At 38.0% G+C, this 19,521-nt stretch overlaps 1 protein-coding gene across 3 annotated transcripts; it reads right to left on the minus strand.

The window, feature by feature from the left end:
• Positions 1-467: 467 nt before the first annotated feature.
• LOC149812273 (uncharacterized) lies at positions 468-4,047 on the minus strand. Of its 3 annotated transcripts, none has more exons than XM_089993630.1 (2): positions 3,197-4,047; positions 468-723 (listed from the first exon to the last, which is right to left on the minus strand). In XM_089993630.1, exon 1 carries the CDS (start codon positions 3,950-3,952, stop codon positions 3,200-3,202), a length of 753 nt encoding a protein of 250 aa, XP_089849756.1. In that variant the 5' UTR covers positions 3,953-4,047; the 3' UTR covers positions 468-723; positions 3,197-3,199. The 3 variants fall into 3 exon arrangements, with proteins under 3 accessions (XP_089849756.1, XP_089849757.1, XP_089849758.1); XM_089993631.1 differs by lacking the exon at positions 468-723 and adding an exon at positions 938-1,276; XM_089993632.1 differs by lacking the exon at positions 468-723 and adding an exon at positions 1,297-1,682.
• Between the last annotated feature and the right edge of the window lie 15,474 nt (positions 4,048-19,521).

Below are 19,521 nucleotides of genomic sequence, written 5' to 3' on the forward strand. Positions count from 1 at the left end.
GTTTTTTGCCTGCCGAGATTTTGCCATTTTTTTCACTTTTGTCACTATGGTTACCATAACCAATTATTTGCGCATATTTACTCAAACCGGATGCTGAAAATAAGGAAAATAACAGCCACCACATACACCGTCGCAGTGGTTACTGGTGTGGTTAGCAGGGTCCTGTGTGATGAAGGCTTAGGATCAAATCCAGCTAGCGTATGGGGCTGCTGTTGCTTTATCACAGTTGGGGCACTTAATATATACTGGGTGGTCGAGTTTTCCACCCAGGCGGAAGTGGACCCATTAAGTAGGCCTGTTCTCGGTGAGGGTTTTCCTTCGTCATCAAAAGGAAAAAAACAGCCACGGCAAACATGAAATCAGGGAAAAACAGAGAAACTAACGCACGAAGATGACAGGATATAATGTGAGAAACACAATTGCATTTGACCAATAAAGTCTTAGGAAAGAAGAAAACACTCCAATGGTTTACTTGAATGCTGTTAATCACATACATATACCATAAAAGTTTTCAACATTTTAATCCAAGAAAAGAAAAAGAAAAAGAAACCATTTTGTTTCTTTACTACCTTTTCACAATGAGCTAGCGCTAACTTCTAGAATTTGTAATGGCAGTTCAATTTTTACAACTAAATCTGATAAGTTTGTTCTCCTCAAACGAGTCATATATTCTGTTTGCTTTTCATCATTGCTTTTCCACACTACAATTCTGGACTCCCGAATCTGCAACATGAACACGAACCATTAAAAAGCAATGCGCCAATAGTGCATACATACCAACATAAAAAATAAATCAAGTTCAGATCAGCTGGACGTTGAGCTTATTTGATCTGACCGCCTCACCAAATTATGATTTCATATGATTTTTTTTCAACAGAAACAATGATAAAAAAAATGCACTTTACCAGTAATTCCTATATTTGATCTCTACCTGCAACGTGTATGCGTATGCTGCTGCAAATTGGATCAGGTTTGTGTCCAGAGTGCAACCTGCCATATCTGATTCCAACTCATCTTTGTTCATATTTTTTTCCAATTAACATATTGAAATCATGTCTAGGATTGGTTGGAACCCAAAATAATCCAACCCAGAAGTAGCCTAATGATAGACCAGATCAGTTTTCAACTTGAAATATCATTCAAGATGAAGCAGAAACTTGATTTTCAATCTAGAGAAACTGTCCAAACGCCTAAGCAGGCTTTCAGAAAAGAGCAGGGCTTGCACGAGCAAATATTTCATTGACCAGAAGTCGGAAAGGTGAACTTTGCTAAAGCCCTAGTATGACCATACAGCAGCAGAAAAACATTGTTAAACATATAATAACTTGATACATCCCAGCCCATATAGGCTAAGAATCATCCATTCACTAACACAGAATTGGCAAATCTGTACTATAATGAGATAAGATAAAACAATTTAAGGCCATCCATGATCAAACTTTGATCTCACATCCCGACTCCCGCACATATCTCCACTTTTTCAACCCATTTAAACTGATCGAGCTTAACAGAAGTGGATCAGACTCCATGTCTCGGCAGATTCAAAAGGCAGGCTGAGCCAAATCGGTGGACTTGATTGATCCATATCAGTTGTCGAGGTTTTCAGAGGCATAGTGATAGCATTGATGCTTCAAACATCATGAAACATTTCTATTATGATGTTCCTTGCAACCAAGAAGTAACTGAGAGAATTTTGAACATTTGGACTCTTGGTCAAATCGTTATCATAAGTTTGAAGCATCAAAATGGGGTGTATGAAGGAGAAACAGCAACTAATTATGGAAGGAAATCTAAAGAGAACATGAAGCATGAACCAACTAAACCAATAATTAGCCCAATCTAATTAATCACTGAGAGGTGGTTACAAGAACAATACTACATTGCAGCACCCAACAAGCACTTCCTGGCTGGTCAATCATTTCAGAATGGTTAGACCACTGGTGACTTTTTAATGTGTATAACCTTTTAAGTCTTGACAATGCACCACTTGAAAACTTGGGTTGAATTGGAACTTTAGACAAACAAAGGAGAGACATGACGAGGATTTAAAGAGATTTTCTGTACAATGAACTTAGGTGGTTAAGACTAATCAGCAAAACGAGACAAAGCGGGAGATCACCAATTTGCAAAATCATGACATCTCCATAATCTTTGAGGAAATTGCCCAGGAACAAAATGGTTTCAAGCATAATCTCTTGCTCAAGCAAAATTGTCGATTTTTCGAACATGATGAAATCACATTCATACCAGAGAAAAACAACACAACTTTTGGAAAGTGGTGTTCTGGTTCCTTTACCACAGGTTGTAGAAAGAAGCATCAAAATTTCCTTTGATTACCTAAATTGCAAATACAAACGAGTTTAGGCAATCAGAAGGCTATATTAAACACCACTTAATGACTGACAAGCAGTTCATTATATTGGCAAGTGCAATCCACGAAGGCCAAAATCTGATAAAGAAATGATGGTGAAATGGAAGCATGGAAGCATGCAAGTGAAGAAGAGAATATGGCGGTTGATGAAGGAAAAGATATTCATGTATCCCTTAACAGCAAACTTTTCATCATTGACTTCCAGGTGGATGCCTTTTGGGAAATACCAGGGCCATCAGACAGAAAGTTCATAGATCATGATTCTGTTTCAAGGTTGTAGGAGGGATTTCAGGTAGTAAAAGGATCGCATGCTTCGATCCTATGAATGCATCTGGATGGCTAGGATCATGTGGACGGATCTGGACAACCAAGATGCATTGGGTTAGACGGCTAGGATTGACATGTGATGCATCATAAGATGAGATCCTTCTTCTTATCCTAATTTTATTTCAAAAAGAGAAGCAATAGGCAATGTTTCCTCTATTTTTAAACTTAAAATAGCCTAAAGTGTGTACTTGTGAAAAACATGGCTCACAAGATTAGTGCATTTGAGTCGAAACCCACAAGATCTGATGTAGAATTCACATGACTAATTGACATTATAACAGCCTTTGACGGAAACTAAGTGCCTGGTGCAGACCCATGTCACCCAAAACCCTTGTTGTGATCAACAGAAAATAAGGGGCTTTGTAAGAAAGAAATGCTATACAGCTTAACAATTCCACAACAAGAAATGCTTAAACTGAAAAAAAAAAAGGAACAAGAAAGAAGAAAAATTTGCAGAAGAACAAAAATGGCCATCGGCCAAACACGATGAGAACTCACCGGTCACCACTTCGAGCTCGGGATCGGCAACCGCAGGAACCCCGGAGACGATGGGTGCAGAATTCCGCCCCACGCCGAGGACGGCGAGAAGGGGAATCCCGAATCGATCAAATCCGGGTTCGAATTAGAGCTCGGCGACATCGAAGGCAGGAGCGGCTTCGGAGATCGCATCTGCATCGAGCAAGTGGGCGACAGGAGCAGGAACTGCGTCGGCGACAGCGGCAGGGGAAGAACACCCGGCGAGGTAGGCCCAGGGTTCGAGCCGAGTGGGTTCGGCAGGATCGAGCCCACCGTCGATTTCGCAAGGAACCCCATGGTGGTATGCTTGGCAGCGCTCGGCGGTGCCGGGAGATGGTCGGCGAGGAAGGCCGGTGGGTTCGGCGAGATCTCCGGCGGGGTTCTCGCGATGGGCGTCAACGGCGGCGGTTTCATTCTCTGAAGGCGAGAGCTTGGCGGTTTCGGCGGGCGGAACGGTGGAGGAGGGTCGCAAAACCGCTCGGAGGACGGAGAGCCAGTCAGTCTCTGCACGACGCTCTGGAAATCGCTCTTGTCGATGGTGTAAACGGGAGGACGATGGTGATGGTCATCATGGTTATTGCCATGATGATGATGGAGCGATGATGATGATAATGATGATGGTGTTATCTTCCCAATCTTATGTGAGAGCTTGCTCACTCCAATATGATGATGGTGGTGGTGATGGTCATGGCTCGGATCTCCAGCAGATGAAGATGGATGGGAAGAACCATCACCCATAGTTACCGTATCCGTGCTTTTCCCGGCGATAGGGGTGAATTTTGGGAAGGTTTTCCGGTGCGAATGCGCCGGGTAAAGAGAGGTAATGTGAAGGGAGTAAGGAATTTTCCAGCGACTGAGCATTTTAAGTCTGGTTCAAAGCCCAAACGTCTACATCGGCTGTCCTCGTGGTCAAGGAGGGAATTGAGCGTTTTACATAAATGGGATTCATTTTCTCTTAATGACGCAGAATCGTCAACCGTGAGTAAGAAAGTTTTTTAAATTTTATGAGGGTATTTTAGTAAGAACATTTTAGACAGCAAGTTGGAGGTGAAGACTGAAGACGGGAGAAGATCGTTTGAACTTTGGAGTAGATAGGATCAGACAGTTCTGTTTACATATAACGTGTTGGATCTTCTCGCTATCTGTTGATCAAGAACCGTGTCCGATTTGAAGTTCGGGTACTGGATCCGACCAGACCTCGGTTGGGCAGAACCAGATCAGGGTTTGGGTACGGAGTTACGGATAGCATAAACCAGATGCTGTATTTGGGTCTGATTTGAAATTTTATAAACCGAGAACCCGGTATCCAATTAGCTAATCGGACCTATTTTATTCAGCCCCAACCCAGGCCTATCGGATCCAACTTGGCTAATAACGGGCCGGCATCCCTAATTGAAATGGAGGTTCTTTAGAGTCCCGACAACTATATTCAAACCAAAAGATGGGCATGAGGAAGCAATCTCCTTGGGACATGAACACAACTCAAGAAGAAATCCAGTGATCGGATAATTGAGTACCTTACAAGGTATTGGATCCAATAACTGGCGGTCACAAGGTTTGAGGGGCAAAGCAGATCTGTTGTTCGGGGCCGACCACTTGTGTTTGGCCCAACCCTCTGGATCGGGCATAGGCAGTGGATCGGGCATGAACGGGGCTGTCCTGCCTTGCCTCTTTTGGATCGGAAATGGAGGACATGAAACGAAGAATGGACCGAGGATAAAAGTTAAAATCAAAACCCTTGCAGAGATGGAGGCAGGGATGGACTTACTCATTCTCCTACACCCATTTCACAGTTAAGACAATTATCATTATACCCTTATACATATTATAAAATTTTATAACAGATCCAATGTGAGGGGCCCAACACCATGTGGCATAGGAATGACAGTGGATCGGGAGTGAACGAGGCCCCATCTTGCCTTGCCCCGTTTGGCCCAGGGATGGAGGACATGAAACTGGGAATTGACTATTGATGAAGGTTAAAATCAAAACTCGTGCAACGATGAACTTACTCTTTCTCTCGCCCCGTTCTGTCCCTGATTTGTGTTAAAAAGATAAGATTCAGAACGAGGAGATACCTAAGAAGGTAGGCGTTGCACCCATTGAAAATAAGATGAGAGAGAATGTTTACGGTGGTTTGGACATATTCGACGAAGGCCTAATGATGCTCCAGTTAGAAGGATGGAGAAATGGGAAAATATATTAGTTAAAAGAGGTCGGGGTAGGCTTAGGAAGACATGGATGGAGGTGATAGGAAAGGATATGAATGCTTTGAACCTCACCGAGGACATGGCATTGGATAGAAATGAATGGAGGAGAAGGATTCATGTGGAAGACACATAATGATTTTCTTTGTTGGTTCATATCGCCGACCCCAATTGTTTTGGGATGAAGGCGTAGTTGTTGTTGTTGTATACCCTTATACATATTATAAAATTCTCTCTCTCTCTCTCTCTCTCTCTTATATATATATATATATAACCCTAACATAAATTTTTTTTTTAATCTCTCCTCTCTCCTCCATTTAACGAGCCGCATGAACTCTCATTTCTCTCTTCTTCTTCTTCTTCTTCTAACGGTGGAAGGCAGAAGTAGCGGGAGGATAAAAAAAATAGGGCTCCGCCCTGCTTCTCCTAGTTTGGACTAGAGATGCAGAAAATGAACTAGGGATGGAAGTTAAAATCAAAACCTGTGTGGTAATGAAGGTAGGGACGAAGGACAAATTTTTGAAACAGAGCGGGGGTGGAGACCTTGTCCCAAGCCCCCGCCCATCCCTAGTTTGGCGCCACATAATGGCTGCTCCCTATTAAAAAGGGGCCCCAGCATTTGATCATTGGACCAAGTACTGGATCTGCTCTCACACTACTCTGAATGACCCGAGAATCCTATCAGACCACTAGGTGACCCAATCATGATCCTACTCAGGTCGGGCTGGAGAGTCGAATTTAAGAATTGGCAAAGAGAAAGTTCATTTATAGCGTTATTCCTTTGTCAGATGTCAAACCCATAAGGTCAGAAGAGGGCACCAGGCTGGGTGCCCCATGAAGTATGGACCACCCACGACCCACCGCCCCGCACCCCACGACAAACGTTAAAAATGATAAAACCTCTTTTCTCAAAAAACTTGCGAGAATTTGAATTTTTTTGATAAATCTAGCATTTTTTGGCAAAATCTTGACAATATAAAGAATATATAAAAATAAAAATACATGGTTTTTTCACAATACATAGCTGTTTAAAACATAAATATCGTGTTTAAATCACAGTATTTATGTGTTTTCATAAATCTCATGATATTTTGAAAAATCTTGCAAAAAATTATCATTTTAAACTTTCAGGCAATTTTTCTCCTGATATGTTCTGCTCTACACACATACACATTTAGGGGTGGCAAAACCTGACACGACCCGCCAACCCGACTCTTAGGCGGGTTCGGGTTGGGCTTAAGCCAACCCGTTTAATAAACGGGTCGACCCGCCTAACCCGTTTATTAAACGGGTTGGGTTCGGGTTGGGGGTATGCCAACCCGCCAACCCGGCTGACCCGTTTAATAAACGGGTTAGGCGGGCAGGTCAACCCGTCTGCCGACCCACCAACCCGACCCGTGAACCTGAGAACCCGTTTACCCGACCCAACCCATTTATTAAATGGGTTGGCGGGTCGTGTCGGGTTACCCGTTTATTAAACGGGCTGAGTTCTTGTTTGCCACAACCGACCCCTTTAATAAACGGGTCGGGTTCGGGTTGAGGTATGCTGACCCGCCAACCCGTCGGGTCAACCCGCCAACCCGACCACGATTGCCACCCCTATACACATTCTTGAAATTACATGTGGCTCTAGGGATGCAATGGGTCCGATCCAAGATGAAGGTTTTGCAATTTTTGGCTATTCCAAATCTGATTCTGTTTTGAATCTCCATGCATTTAGCTGTTTGGGATCCGCGAATCATTTGCATCCCTACTCTAGCCATGCACTTGGATGGAAGCACCATTTCCATCTATTGCCAAAATATGGTTTTACAAAAATGTGGTGTTGCCCCAAAATATACATGCTATTGCTAAAGCAGTGTTGAGGATGGACTTGCCAAAAAAGCATCCTCTTGTGAATGGTATTTAAATGGGGTTTGGAGTCAAAAACTTCATCCCCAACAGAGTATTTTGGCAATACAACTGCCCCCAATCAGCAGAAGGTGCTTGGAAACTGTAATACGTGCCATTCAAGGCTCCCAAATAGAGCTTCAATGCAAGCTTTATTTCTTCTTGCTCCAAGTAGGGAAAGGCTCCCTTTGAGAGCCTTGAATTGGGGTGTGAGTACAATTTTCATGTTTTGCCAAATTATGGTTGATCGTCATGTCGTGCTAATTTCATCCCAGTCAGTATGGAGAAGCATGTGCCCTTCAATAGAGATGAATAACCAAACCAACATGTGCCCTTCAATAGAGATGAATAATCAAACCAACCCAGTTTAAGTCCCTGGTAACAATTCTCCCTTCAAATCAATCAGGACCTGGTAACAATTCTCCCAGGCTTTAAGCTTAAGTCCTCACTCTGAAAAAGGGCCGAGGGGAGAGTTGCTTCAGTTAGTGGATGCAAGACAGGCTAATGGTGGCTCAGTAGATCTCAAAGGCCTTGTAGGAGGGAAGGGAACATCTCAGGTCAAACCAAAAACCCTTGTTCCCTCGATCTTCACTCAAAGATGTAACCCACAGGATGGTTCAGCCTCAATGCATTAACGTCCTATTTTAACCTACAAGGGTAAAAAAGCAAAGGTCCCCCCCCTACCAATCTCTGGAGGTCAAGATGACAGAAACTAATTAGGAGGGGCCACGCATGGTTATACCCTCAGATCTCCTTTTTTTTTGTTACTTGATGTGAATCGTTGTGTGGAACATTCGTGGCTTGGGTCGTGCCTGGGCTAATAGAAAGATCAGAGATGAATTCGGTTGCTGCAAACCAGATGTGATGTTCTTGCTTGAAACAAAAATCACGAAGGATGTTGTTTCTAGAGTTTTGAAGGAGTTTGTCAGCCTATCATGGCATGGCATGGCATGGCAATTTTGATGTTTCTTCTAATAGTCGAATCGTTTGCTTTTGAGATGGTTCAAATGTGTCTCTTCAAGTACTGCACACTATATCTCAATCAAACACTGTTGTGATTGACCATCGAGTTCTTGCTATAGGCTTCTATGGCTCCAATAATTATGTCCTCCAACGAAGGGAACTGTGGAACATGTTATCAAGCTATCCACGGGACCCTTCGTGGATCATTGCAGGTGACCAGAATGCACCTTGCACTTTCAAGAGAAATGGAGTGGGCTTTTCTCACTCGGAGCCTGTCAGGGAGGAATTCTATAACACAGTAGAGGAATGTTGCTGGATCGAAGTAAGCAATGACACCGTCCAATTCACTTTGGCATAACAACCAAGTTGGTTCCTCCTCCTGCACTAGCAAAATCGATCACACATTCGTTAATCCTGAGTGGCTCGCGATTTTTTCCCATACCCGTCTAAGCTTACTTTCTTCAAGGGGTATATCATATCACAATGGTTTAAAAAACACTACCATCACCCCCACCCCCACCCCCACCCCCACCATCGGCGAACTCCCTTCAAAAATTTTAGGTTTATGTCGAGAACATATTGCAAGGAAATAGTGCATTAGGCACGAAACATCACATTAATTGGTTGCCTTATGCTTAAATTGTTAAGCAAATTATCTGAAGTGAAGAGTAGGCTAGCCCGATGGAACAGGGATGTCATTGGAGATCTCCCCACTAGAATTGTTGTGAGCTAGAGTTGGCACAAGCGAGAAGTGCATCTACGCGAAGGAACTCTAAACTCTCATTTCTATCAAAGAATCCATTTAAAGACAAAAAACATGTAACACCCCGATCCGAGACTTCTCGAGTCTGAGTTCGTAGGTATTATTAAAAGGTGGTGAGTCTACAACTCAGTAAGAAACATTTATAAACAATTGAGGATTTTGACTTACAACTATAATGGACTATAAGCCCCTAATTTTAGTTTAGTTTTACATGTCACAATACACATGTTTGTTCTTTTAATTTCCTTTATTAATTCTTTCAATACTCATAAGTTAGCACTTACTCAATGCTAACTATTTTATCTAGATTGGCTATACTGGTAATAGTCAACTATGGGTGTAACAACCCATGTAAAATAATTCAATTCTATAATGTTGTCCAGATTATGAACCACTCTTTATGATCTCACAGGAATCACGAGGTATTGCAGTGAAAGAAGATTCACTGAAAGCTAGCCAGAGAGTCAGACTAGAGAGTTATACCTACTTCCCAAGGTTTGTGGTTCATGTTATATCCTGGTCTTCTTAGAGTCTCAATCATTGTATGAAACACAATCCTTAGGATGCTTTATGCAACTCGTTGCTTTCTCACATGAACTGCCGCAAGTTCATTATTTTCTTTGTATTTTAACTAAGTTTCTTGAGTTCTTCCTAAGGTTCTGATTATTCACCAAAAATCTAAGCATTTAAAAGATGTAGTGTCTCTACATTAAAAAATCACCGACGGCCCACACTTATTGCAGCTCTCACTCTAACGGCTATCAGATAGCCATTTTCATCCATTACTTCTTTTAGAATTTGTAGGGTTAAGTCTAGCATGCTAAGATAACTTCAACTTTCAGTAACTAACTAAAGGAAATGACTCAAAAAACTTTACTTCAATACTTAATTTTGTTCTCATGCATATAGTTCTACATTCTCTGTATATATTTTTGTCTAAAATATAATATCTCTTTAATATGCAAATTATATTGAAACTCATAAATACATGAAATCATTCTTGGCATTACAGCAAACTCATATGCATTCATTTTATCTCTTGTGTAGCTTAAAACACATTTCTGGAATGCAACTGCATCATATACAAGGTACAACTATGTTCTCAAACAAACATGATTTCATGTAAGCTAACTCGTATAAGTAACAAACAAATTATGCATTATTAACTAAACATGTTTATAATATTCCTTACCTCGAATACAAGTATTGTACTTTAACACGCAGTCGAGTCTCTTGTAGTAATATTAGGATTTGTTTAGTACATAAAGACTCACTTAATTTCTAAACAATCTTTTCTCATATTTTTATAAAATTATTAAAGTACCCTTTTCATGAATGGTCTGTCGAACCTTATCTTTTGTGCTGTCTGTTTGGTCATGAAAATAAGACAAACAAATTCCTCTCAGCATCATGATTCCAATGCACCAAACCTTACCCGATTCCGAGTTCGAGGTGTGAAGTTATGCCCGTTTTACCAAAGTAGGCATAACAAGAGAAAAATGATCATTTTACTTCTCACTTGGGTATGAATCTGGATATGAGGATTTGCAAGGAATCCAGTCGACCCACTATAAATATTTTTTACTTCTGAACCAGTTCTGACCCAAATCCACGTCAGGTACTTATACCCAAAACATGTATACGTACAATTTATTTGTTACTCCTAACCAACTAAATCAGGTTGGCTTACTGGTTAGGGGTATTTCTCTTCCTGTGAGAGGTTGAGGTTTAAATCCTCACCCCACCCTCTCTCACACACACACTTATTTTCTACCATTCACATACTTTTGGATTCATTGAACATAACCTCTCACTCAACTAAAATCAGACTCGTCCTGTGTTGAGTTCAGTCATAACCTTACATAAAACCTAACCTAGACCTAGCATGGTTACATAAAACCTAACCCAGACCTAGCATGGTCGGAGTCAAGCCTAAACTAAACCTAAATGGGTTTAGTCCATGATTCTCTTACAGATTGGATCCAGATCCAATCTATTCTATCTTGGATCTCAAACTGGATGGAGATTCAATCTCTATCTTATATACTAAACCCAGATCCAGACATGGTGCATTCCAGGTTTGGTCCCAAATGGATCTAAACCCAATCCAATTTTAGTTTTGATCTGAACTAGATCCACATCTCATCTATTATGGGTTTGGTATGTACTGGAGCCAAACCTGATTCGTTTCATGATATGAAACTGAGACGATCACTGTCTTAGTTTTCTCAATATACGTATATATACCCAGTCCAAGTGGCATGGTTGACTTGGCCCTGGTTCAGACTTAAACAGAGTTGGTCTATTTACTAGCCGAGACAGAGAGCAAAAAAGCTCTCTGACTTGTTTCTTTTTCTTTTTAATCCGAGTCAGTCTGGGCTTGCCTAAACTTAGTAAGTCTCATTTATTACCAAGACAAAGAGCAAATGCTCTCAGTCGCGCCCCCTTGTTTCGACCATATTTGGTCTCTCTTCCTTCTCCCTTGGTAATATATCGCTCGCAACCACCCGGTTGCCGACGGTTGGGGCAGGGCGCCCCCCTTTCCTTGCCTCCCTTGCATGATCCCGACAACCACCATGTGTGTCAGCCTCACCTTTTTTAAACATAAATGAAAAACAAACATGGGAAGGGCTTACCTTTGTCAGCTTCTCATTAGCAGGACGATGAGCACCTCACCCTCGTGCCCTCTCTCTCTCTCTCTCTCTCTCTCTGCCTCCCTACTCTCCCTCTCTCTTTCTCATTGAAATCGGAGGGGTGAGAGGCTTGTGGGCCTCTTATATAGAGGCTCACTCGTAACCAAAAATCTGTTTAACGACGAATTAGCGACAAATGAGTTTCGCCGCTAATTAGCGACCAAAAATCTGCTATGGGAGCTATCTATCGCCAATCTGTCGCTAAACAGTTTAGCGACGGATTGACGATAGATTGTGTTTGTCGCTAATTCACGTTTTTCTTGTAGTGATCTAGCTCGAATCAACCAAGCAATTGAGTCTTAAGAAAGTTAACATATGACATCTATCGATGTTCCCCATGTCATGTGAAGAGGCATTAAGTATTTCCGGTGCTAGGGTCACAAATGGTTGGGATTCAGGATGGGACCTTTGCGAATTTTGGCTGCTCTAGATCCAACCGGATCCGATTCCTCAATGTATTTTTCTGATCCAAAATCTGAACGGTTTGCATTCCTATTCTGTGCATGGTTCATCGTTTGATGCAAGGCTGAATCTGAGTGCATGAACTCTTTTGTGGGCGCCAGTTAGGGTTTTCACAGTCATGATCTCATGAGTGGGTGAGGTGGTTTTCTTTAATTATTGAAAAATAAAAATAAAATATTTTTTTCCTTTTTTACTATGACAATCAACACGTTAGAGGAACATTAATTGTTGAGAAATTGAAGGGTATAACCTGATCAACTTTCAATGTGGGAGATGAGATGTTGGTGTCTCATGGAAGCATATTAAAAAAAAAAAATCAGTAAGGAAAGATGCAAGCCACCTAATCTCAGAAGTTCACAAAAACTATATATAATATGATTCATAAAATCAAAATGGTACCACTAGGGTTAACCATAATACCAAGTTACGACTTACGCTTAAGCTGAATCACATGATGTTGTCCTTGGATACGACACTTGAGCCAGTTGCGGTACATGTTGATGCTGCTTGGTTGACAATGTGCACCAGTCGGGCCTACCATGATGATGGGTGCGGCTCAATTTCAGGGCTCTGACTCTACCGGGACCCAGCAAGGTTTTGCCTTCACTAGAGCATCTCGGTTTCAGTGTCAAGCTGGTGATCAGCTGTTGGATATAACGAGTGAGAATAGGAAAAAAATGAGAACCTAAGTCAGATGCAGAATAATCGAGTGATGCCCAAATAATCTTGTAATCCACCAAGGCACCCCCTGACATGACTCTCTCTCTCTCTCTCTCTCTCTCTCTCTCTCTCTCTCTCTCTCTCAAGAAAAATGCAGCTTTTTCTGTTTACTGTGAGGCGGTTGTCAGTGACTTTGGGGGGCTAAAGTCCAACTGCAAAATAAGCTTCATGTCACTTTTGCTTCTGATGGCTCAATCAACCAGTCTCATATAACCATCTGCGTACGCACAATTTCTCTCACTGTACACGTGTGTAAATATGTTTCCTGCTTTAACGACAGAGAGCCAGAGTCTCTCTCTCTCTCTCTCTCTCTCTCTCTCTCTCTATATATATATATATATATATATATATATATATATATATATATATATATATATATATAGTCACCATAATATGAGAACTAAAATATGAGAACCAGAAACACATGGGCATTTTCAATATTTTTTCTTTTGAGTGTGCTTGACATGGTAAATTTACTAGGAATCAATCATTGACTCGTGTATTTTTTATGAAAATCATGAATTATGAATATTTATGAAAATTATGAGCCATTTATTTTAAAAAACCTTAAAAAAACTTTGTTTATGCATCAAAATCAATGATTCAACAGGCGATTCATATAAAACCAAACATGTAGATCACATCGACATGGTTAGATTTGAGAAAAAAAAATCATAAAAAGCATTGTTCACATTAGTTCTCATATTTTATTTTTTCACATATATATAGGGGAATTAAAACCTCCCAATGAAAACCCTCCCAAACCTCCTCAATAAAAAAAATGGTATTTTTTTGACCTCATAGATGTGTTCTGCATGATTGATTTACTATAAACTGATACTTGGATCATGAATTTTGGATAGAAAAAATGATATTTGGGGCCTCAAAAAATTATAAAAATTATATGCGGTTGGTTTTGGAACTTATAAAAACCTATCTATGCATCGAAATCAAATGCTCCAAGAATTGATTCCTATAAAAACAAGCATATCGGTCACATATGTATGATCAGAATATTGAGAAAACACCAAAAACCTAATAAAATGACTATTAGGAAGGTTTGGGAGGGTTTTTTTTATTGAGGAGGTTTTCATTTCCCTATATATATACTCTCTCTGTCATCAAAGGAGCTCCACGCCTTCCTTATGGCTCAATCAGCCATTGTCTCATATAACCATATGCATGCATGCATACGCACACTTTCTCTCACTGTGTGTAGACAATCTATTTCATTCTTTGATGACAAAGTATATATATATATATATATATAGAGAGAGAGAGAGAGAGAAAGAGGAGATGGTAGTTGCTATATACATTTCTAGCTAACCGCCTAGCTAACTGGGTTTTTTCATATTTTCGTTAAATCAGACCATATAGATGGATTCAACATGATTAATTTACTAGGGAATGACACTTATATCATGTTTTTTCATTAAAAATGTGATTTTATTTATGAAAATCTTAGACCGTCAATTTTTAAACCTTATAAAAAACCTAATTCTGTATCATAATAGGATAATCCATGAATCGATTCCTATAAATTCAAGCATGTAGAACACATCTTTGATGTCTTGAAAGAAAACATTGAAAAAAACCCAATTAACTCGCAGTTAGATAGAAATGTGGTTAGCAACTACCACCTTATATATATATATATATATTGGCTACTAATGAAGGTATAAAACTAATGAGTAGAAATCACTTTTTTCTTCAAAAAATATTGATTTTTTTAAATTAAATGTTATAGATGTGATCTACATGATTTGTTTAGTAGAAAACTTGTTTTGAATCATGTAATTATGACAAGTAATTAGGTTTCTAAAGGGGTTTAAAAATCAATGGTCCACAATGTGTCAAAATTTCATAACTCAAATCACATTTTTATATCACAAAAGCACAATCCAAAGCTTGATACATAGCAAACAAACCAATGTGTGGTTAGATTGAGTCTATACAACTGGAACCTATGATTTCTAACTCATTAGTTTTATACCTTTATTAGTAGCCAATATTTACTATATATATATATAGGGGAATGAAAACCTATCCAATAGAAAACCTCTCAAACCTACCTGCTAAGAAACATTTATCGAATTTTCATTATTTTTTTTTTAAATTCTAACCTTATGGATGTGTTCAACATGATTGCTTTACTAGAAATCAATACTTGGATCATGCATTTTGGATGAAAAAAAATGGTATTTGGAGCCTTGAAAATTTATGAAATTATACGTCATTGATTATTAAAACCTTATAAAAACATATCTATGCATATGAATCAAATGCTCCAAGAACTGATTCCTATAAAAACAAGTGCATAGATCACATCTGTAAGGTCAGAATTTCAAAAAAACACTAAAAATTTGATAATGAATAGGTTTGGGAGGTTTTCTATTGGGTAGGCTTTTATTTTTCTTATATATATGGCTAGTTTTAGTATCACAATTGTGGCAGAAAGTAGATCGAATGCTCTCAATTTTGGTCGATGAAGTTGTGTTATAGTATTGATTTATGGCTCATTGGGTTATAACCTTGTCAGTTTCTGGAGAGCTTATTTATGTTTGTGATAGTTCTTGATCCATAAACATATGGATCATTGGCTACATCTTGAGAAATCAACGTTGAACTAGTTTGATATCCTTGTGAGAGTAGAAGAAAGGAAAGTAAGAATTTTCTCTCACAGACTTTGAAGCAAAATATTAAAAATATTGCCTAGTAGGATCCTCATAAATCTTTCCACCATAAGAACTTAGTTTTTGACAAATAGTACCCGGAGTTGATGACGGCTTACAATTTGTTATCCTTGTCTTAGCCAATAAATCAAGAGTATATTTATGTTCGGGAAATACTTCAACCTCCTTAAATCTTTCATTTAAAATTTTCTACTAAGAAGATTTTTTATTTTTTGGATATGATTTTCACAACTCCATGCGACTATATTGTTATCGACATAGATAAGTAACAAAGTGATCATATCCATGTCTCTATTTATATACAATGAATGATCCAAAGATGACCTTTTGAAGTCGTGCTTTTGGATTTCATCAGAAAAGCTTTCGAATCAGGATTTTGAAGCTTGTTTCAACCCATATATGAATTTTTTTAACCTGCAAACATAAGATCCAAATCTTTCTCATTGAAGCTAGGTGGTTGCCTCATATATACATCTTTTAAGTGTCTCATGAAGGAAGGCATTTTTTACATCCAATTGATTTAATGACCAACCATAATCTAGGGAAGGGGATAAAAAAATTCTTACGGTCCCCGTCTTTACTACAGAACTAAAAGTCTTTTTGAAATTCAACCCATATTATTGATTAAAGTCTTTCATTATGATACATGCTTTATATCTTTTGATGCTTTAATTTAACTTATATTTTATCTTAAATACCCATTTACAACAAACCACATTGTATCCTTTGGCCTTCTGATAATCCCCCATGTCTGACATTCATTTAAAGCCTTCATTCCTTTATTCATAACTTCAATCCATCTATAAATTTTGCAGGCTTTTGCGATTAATTTCGGCTCTTGATGCTTTTCAATTCTGAAATGAAAACTTGATGTCAGGGCTGAAGCTTTCATAGCTGGCCCACCTTTCAATGAGATAAAGAACTCTTGATGATCTTCTCACAATATTTTCCTCATTCACAACAATTGGCTACTCATTGGACTTATCACTTTGTTGTTGTCTATCTTGAATATTACCACCACATCTGACATATATAAACCTATCCATATGTGGAGCTTTTCTAAATCTGTGAATCTGTGTTGTTCATAGTAAGTGTTGCAACCTCATCTTTGCATTGTTGTCCCTCTAGTGCTACTTATATTTTATTACTAATCTAAACTTGTAGAAGTGTTTATCATTACTTATTAAAATCATACATTAGATCAAATCAATTTTGCAAAAAAAATTATTTTTAATTTATCAAGTTTTTGGAATAATATAAACCATTGATTTTTTTGTTGAGCTCAAATCACATTTGAACATGAAAATTGCTTAAATTAATACATGTTTTCTACTAAATAAAGTGTAGAGATCACATCTATGTATTTCGATTGAACAAAAAATACATGCAATATGCTTTTTAAAGTGGTCTAGGATGATCTAGGAGATGAATGGTCTAGAAGTTGCATATTATATATAGACAAGATAGGGTTAGACAGGACCCCACCAGTTATACAAGTGGGCAGACAAAAAATTGTCATATATACTCACCGACAAGGGCAGAGCCACATTAGGGGCACAGTGGGCACTGCTCACCCTGACTTGAATGACCCTACTAAGGGGATTTTGTGGTCAAGGTGGGCACGTGCCCACCCTGACATGGTTAAAGGTCGATCCTCAGGGTGGCAATGAACACCCTAACCATGTAAAATGTTGGGTCAGGGTGGGCATGACTCAGACTCAACCATTCAAGTGCTTGCATCCCCCAATCCTAACTCTTTGTGTGTGTGTGTCCAGGTTTTCTATTGGACTACGTCCAGTCGTCCAACGTTCGACAACATCTCCCACATATGCCCTTCATCAGGTGTCGTGGCATGGTCTTTGTTTCTAGTATTTCTTGTTTTCAATATTCATTGAATCGTGAATTAATAGGGTTTTGATTTTAGGGTATTTATGAATTATAATGTTTGTTAGAGTTTAGGTTTTTTATTTAGTTTTTGTTTTCAATAACATGAATGTTTAATTAGGGTTTGAGGATTTTTTTGTGTTTTTTTTTCAATTAGCATTAGACATGAATAATTAATGCTTGATTTTTGTTAGAATATTAGGGATTTATTTGTTTTTTAAATTGTTTTTTTCAATTGACATGAATGTTTCATCAGGGTCTTAGTTTTTTGTGCCATTTTTCTTTTCAATTATCATTAAGCATGTTTCTATTAATGGGTGCTCGATTTTGATTACTCTAAATACTTTGATTTTTTAGGATTTAAGTTATTATTTTGGGTTTTTAATAATATAGATATTTAATTTAGGGTTTTGTTTATTTTTTCTTCATTAGCATATCTAATTATGATGTTTGTCAGGAACTTAGGACTTAGGGTTTGATTTAGTCTGTTTTAGAATGACATAAATGTTTAGTAATGGTTTTATAGTTTTTCTGTATTTTTTTTTAAATTACAAGTAAGCATGAATCCATAAATATTGCATGATTTGATTTTGATTAGAATAGTAGGGGCTCTTTTATCAATTAGCATAAATTTATATTTTATGATGTTTGTAGGAATTAAGGTTTTGATTTGTTTTTTTAATGATATTAATGCTTAATTATGGTTAGGATTTTTATGTATTTTTCTTTTTAAATTAGTATTAAGCATGAAAAAATGAATAATGAGTGCTTGATTTTGGTTAAAATACTTGGGGTTTTGTTTTTTATCAATTAACATAGATGAGAAATCTATGATTTAGGTTTTTGATTGCATTGTTTCAAATGACATGAATGTTTGATTAGGGTTTTAATCATTTTTTTTGCTCTTTTTTCTTTTCAATCGGTATTTCAATTAGCAACAATCATGATTTTATGTTTGATTTCTATTAGGATTTTAGGGTTTTTGTGTGTGTTTTGCATGATTTTTTTTGGTCTTTCATATATCTATACTTTTGTGAAGGTAGTTTGACCATTCAAATATATTTGGAATGTAGATATCAGATTGATATTGCACACTTGGGACTACATTTATCAAAAGGTTTTAAAATATTAGATCAATGAAGCTCGTCATTAAATTTATTGGCATGCTTACAAACTTCATTATTTTCACTTCACATATATTGAATATTTGAAATTACCCAAGTCCTCTTTCATTTGTTAAATACTAGTAATTCACCATTAGTAAGTGTACTTTTAGGAATATTTTGAAAAACTTTGATTTGCTAGTGATTTGATTAAAAAATAGTCAAATAGGTTTAACAAATGAATGTTAATATTTTTTTATCAAAGAAAGTGAGTGTTAAATATTGTGTATTTGTACCCACCCTAGTTTAGATTCCTAGTTCCTTCCTTGTCCATGGAGACAACCATAGATGAAAAAATGTCTTATCTTTTTAGGGAAAAAGGAAGCATATTCTGAATAACAAGGATTCTAGCTCTGCTTTTGGGTGGAAGTTAAACTCTCTGTTGGTGTCGTCAAAGTATTCAAGTTGTTTTAACTCAATCTAACCTTGTAGATGTGTTCAACATACTTGATTTAGTGAGAAACGACCCTTGGATGGTGTTTTTTTTATGGAAAAATAGGTTTTCTTGATTTGGAAAAAAATGGTGCATTTACAAACTTGTACACATGTTGGATTTCCATGCTTCAAAAGTCGGTTTACATTAAAAACATGTAGATCACATCCATTTGGTCGATTGAACAAAAAAATGAAAAGATTGGAAGTTGCTAAGTTGTTTGTAAATACAAATGATTTAAAATAAAAATAAAAATCATATATATATATATATGTGTGTGTGTGTGTGTGTTGGGGGGAGGGGGGGCACTAAATTATATGAAATTATTGAGCAAAATTTCATAGGTTTTAGATTTTTTTATAAATTAAGTTTTATGGATGTGCATTAGAAAAAAGGTATTCAAAAATGAATATGATGGATGTGATCTACAATATTT

This window comes from Nuphar pumila, chromosome 17 (genome assembly GCF_984573655.1).
Source record: "Nuphar pumila chromosome 17, dmNupPumi1.hap1.1, whole genome shotgun sequence".
Lineage (NCBI taxonomy): Eukaryota > Viridiplantae > Streptophyta > Magnoliopsida > Nymphaeales > Nymphaeaceae > Nuphar > Nuphar pumila.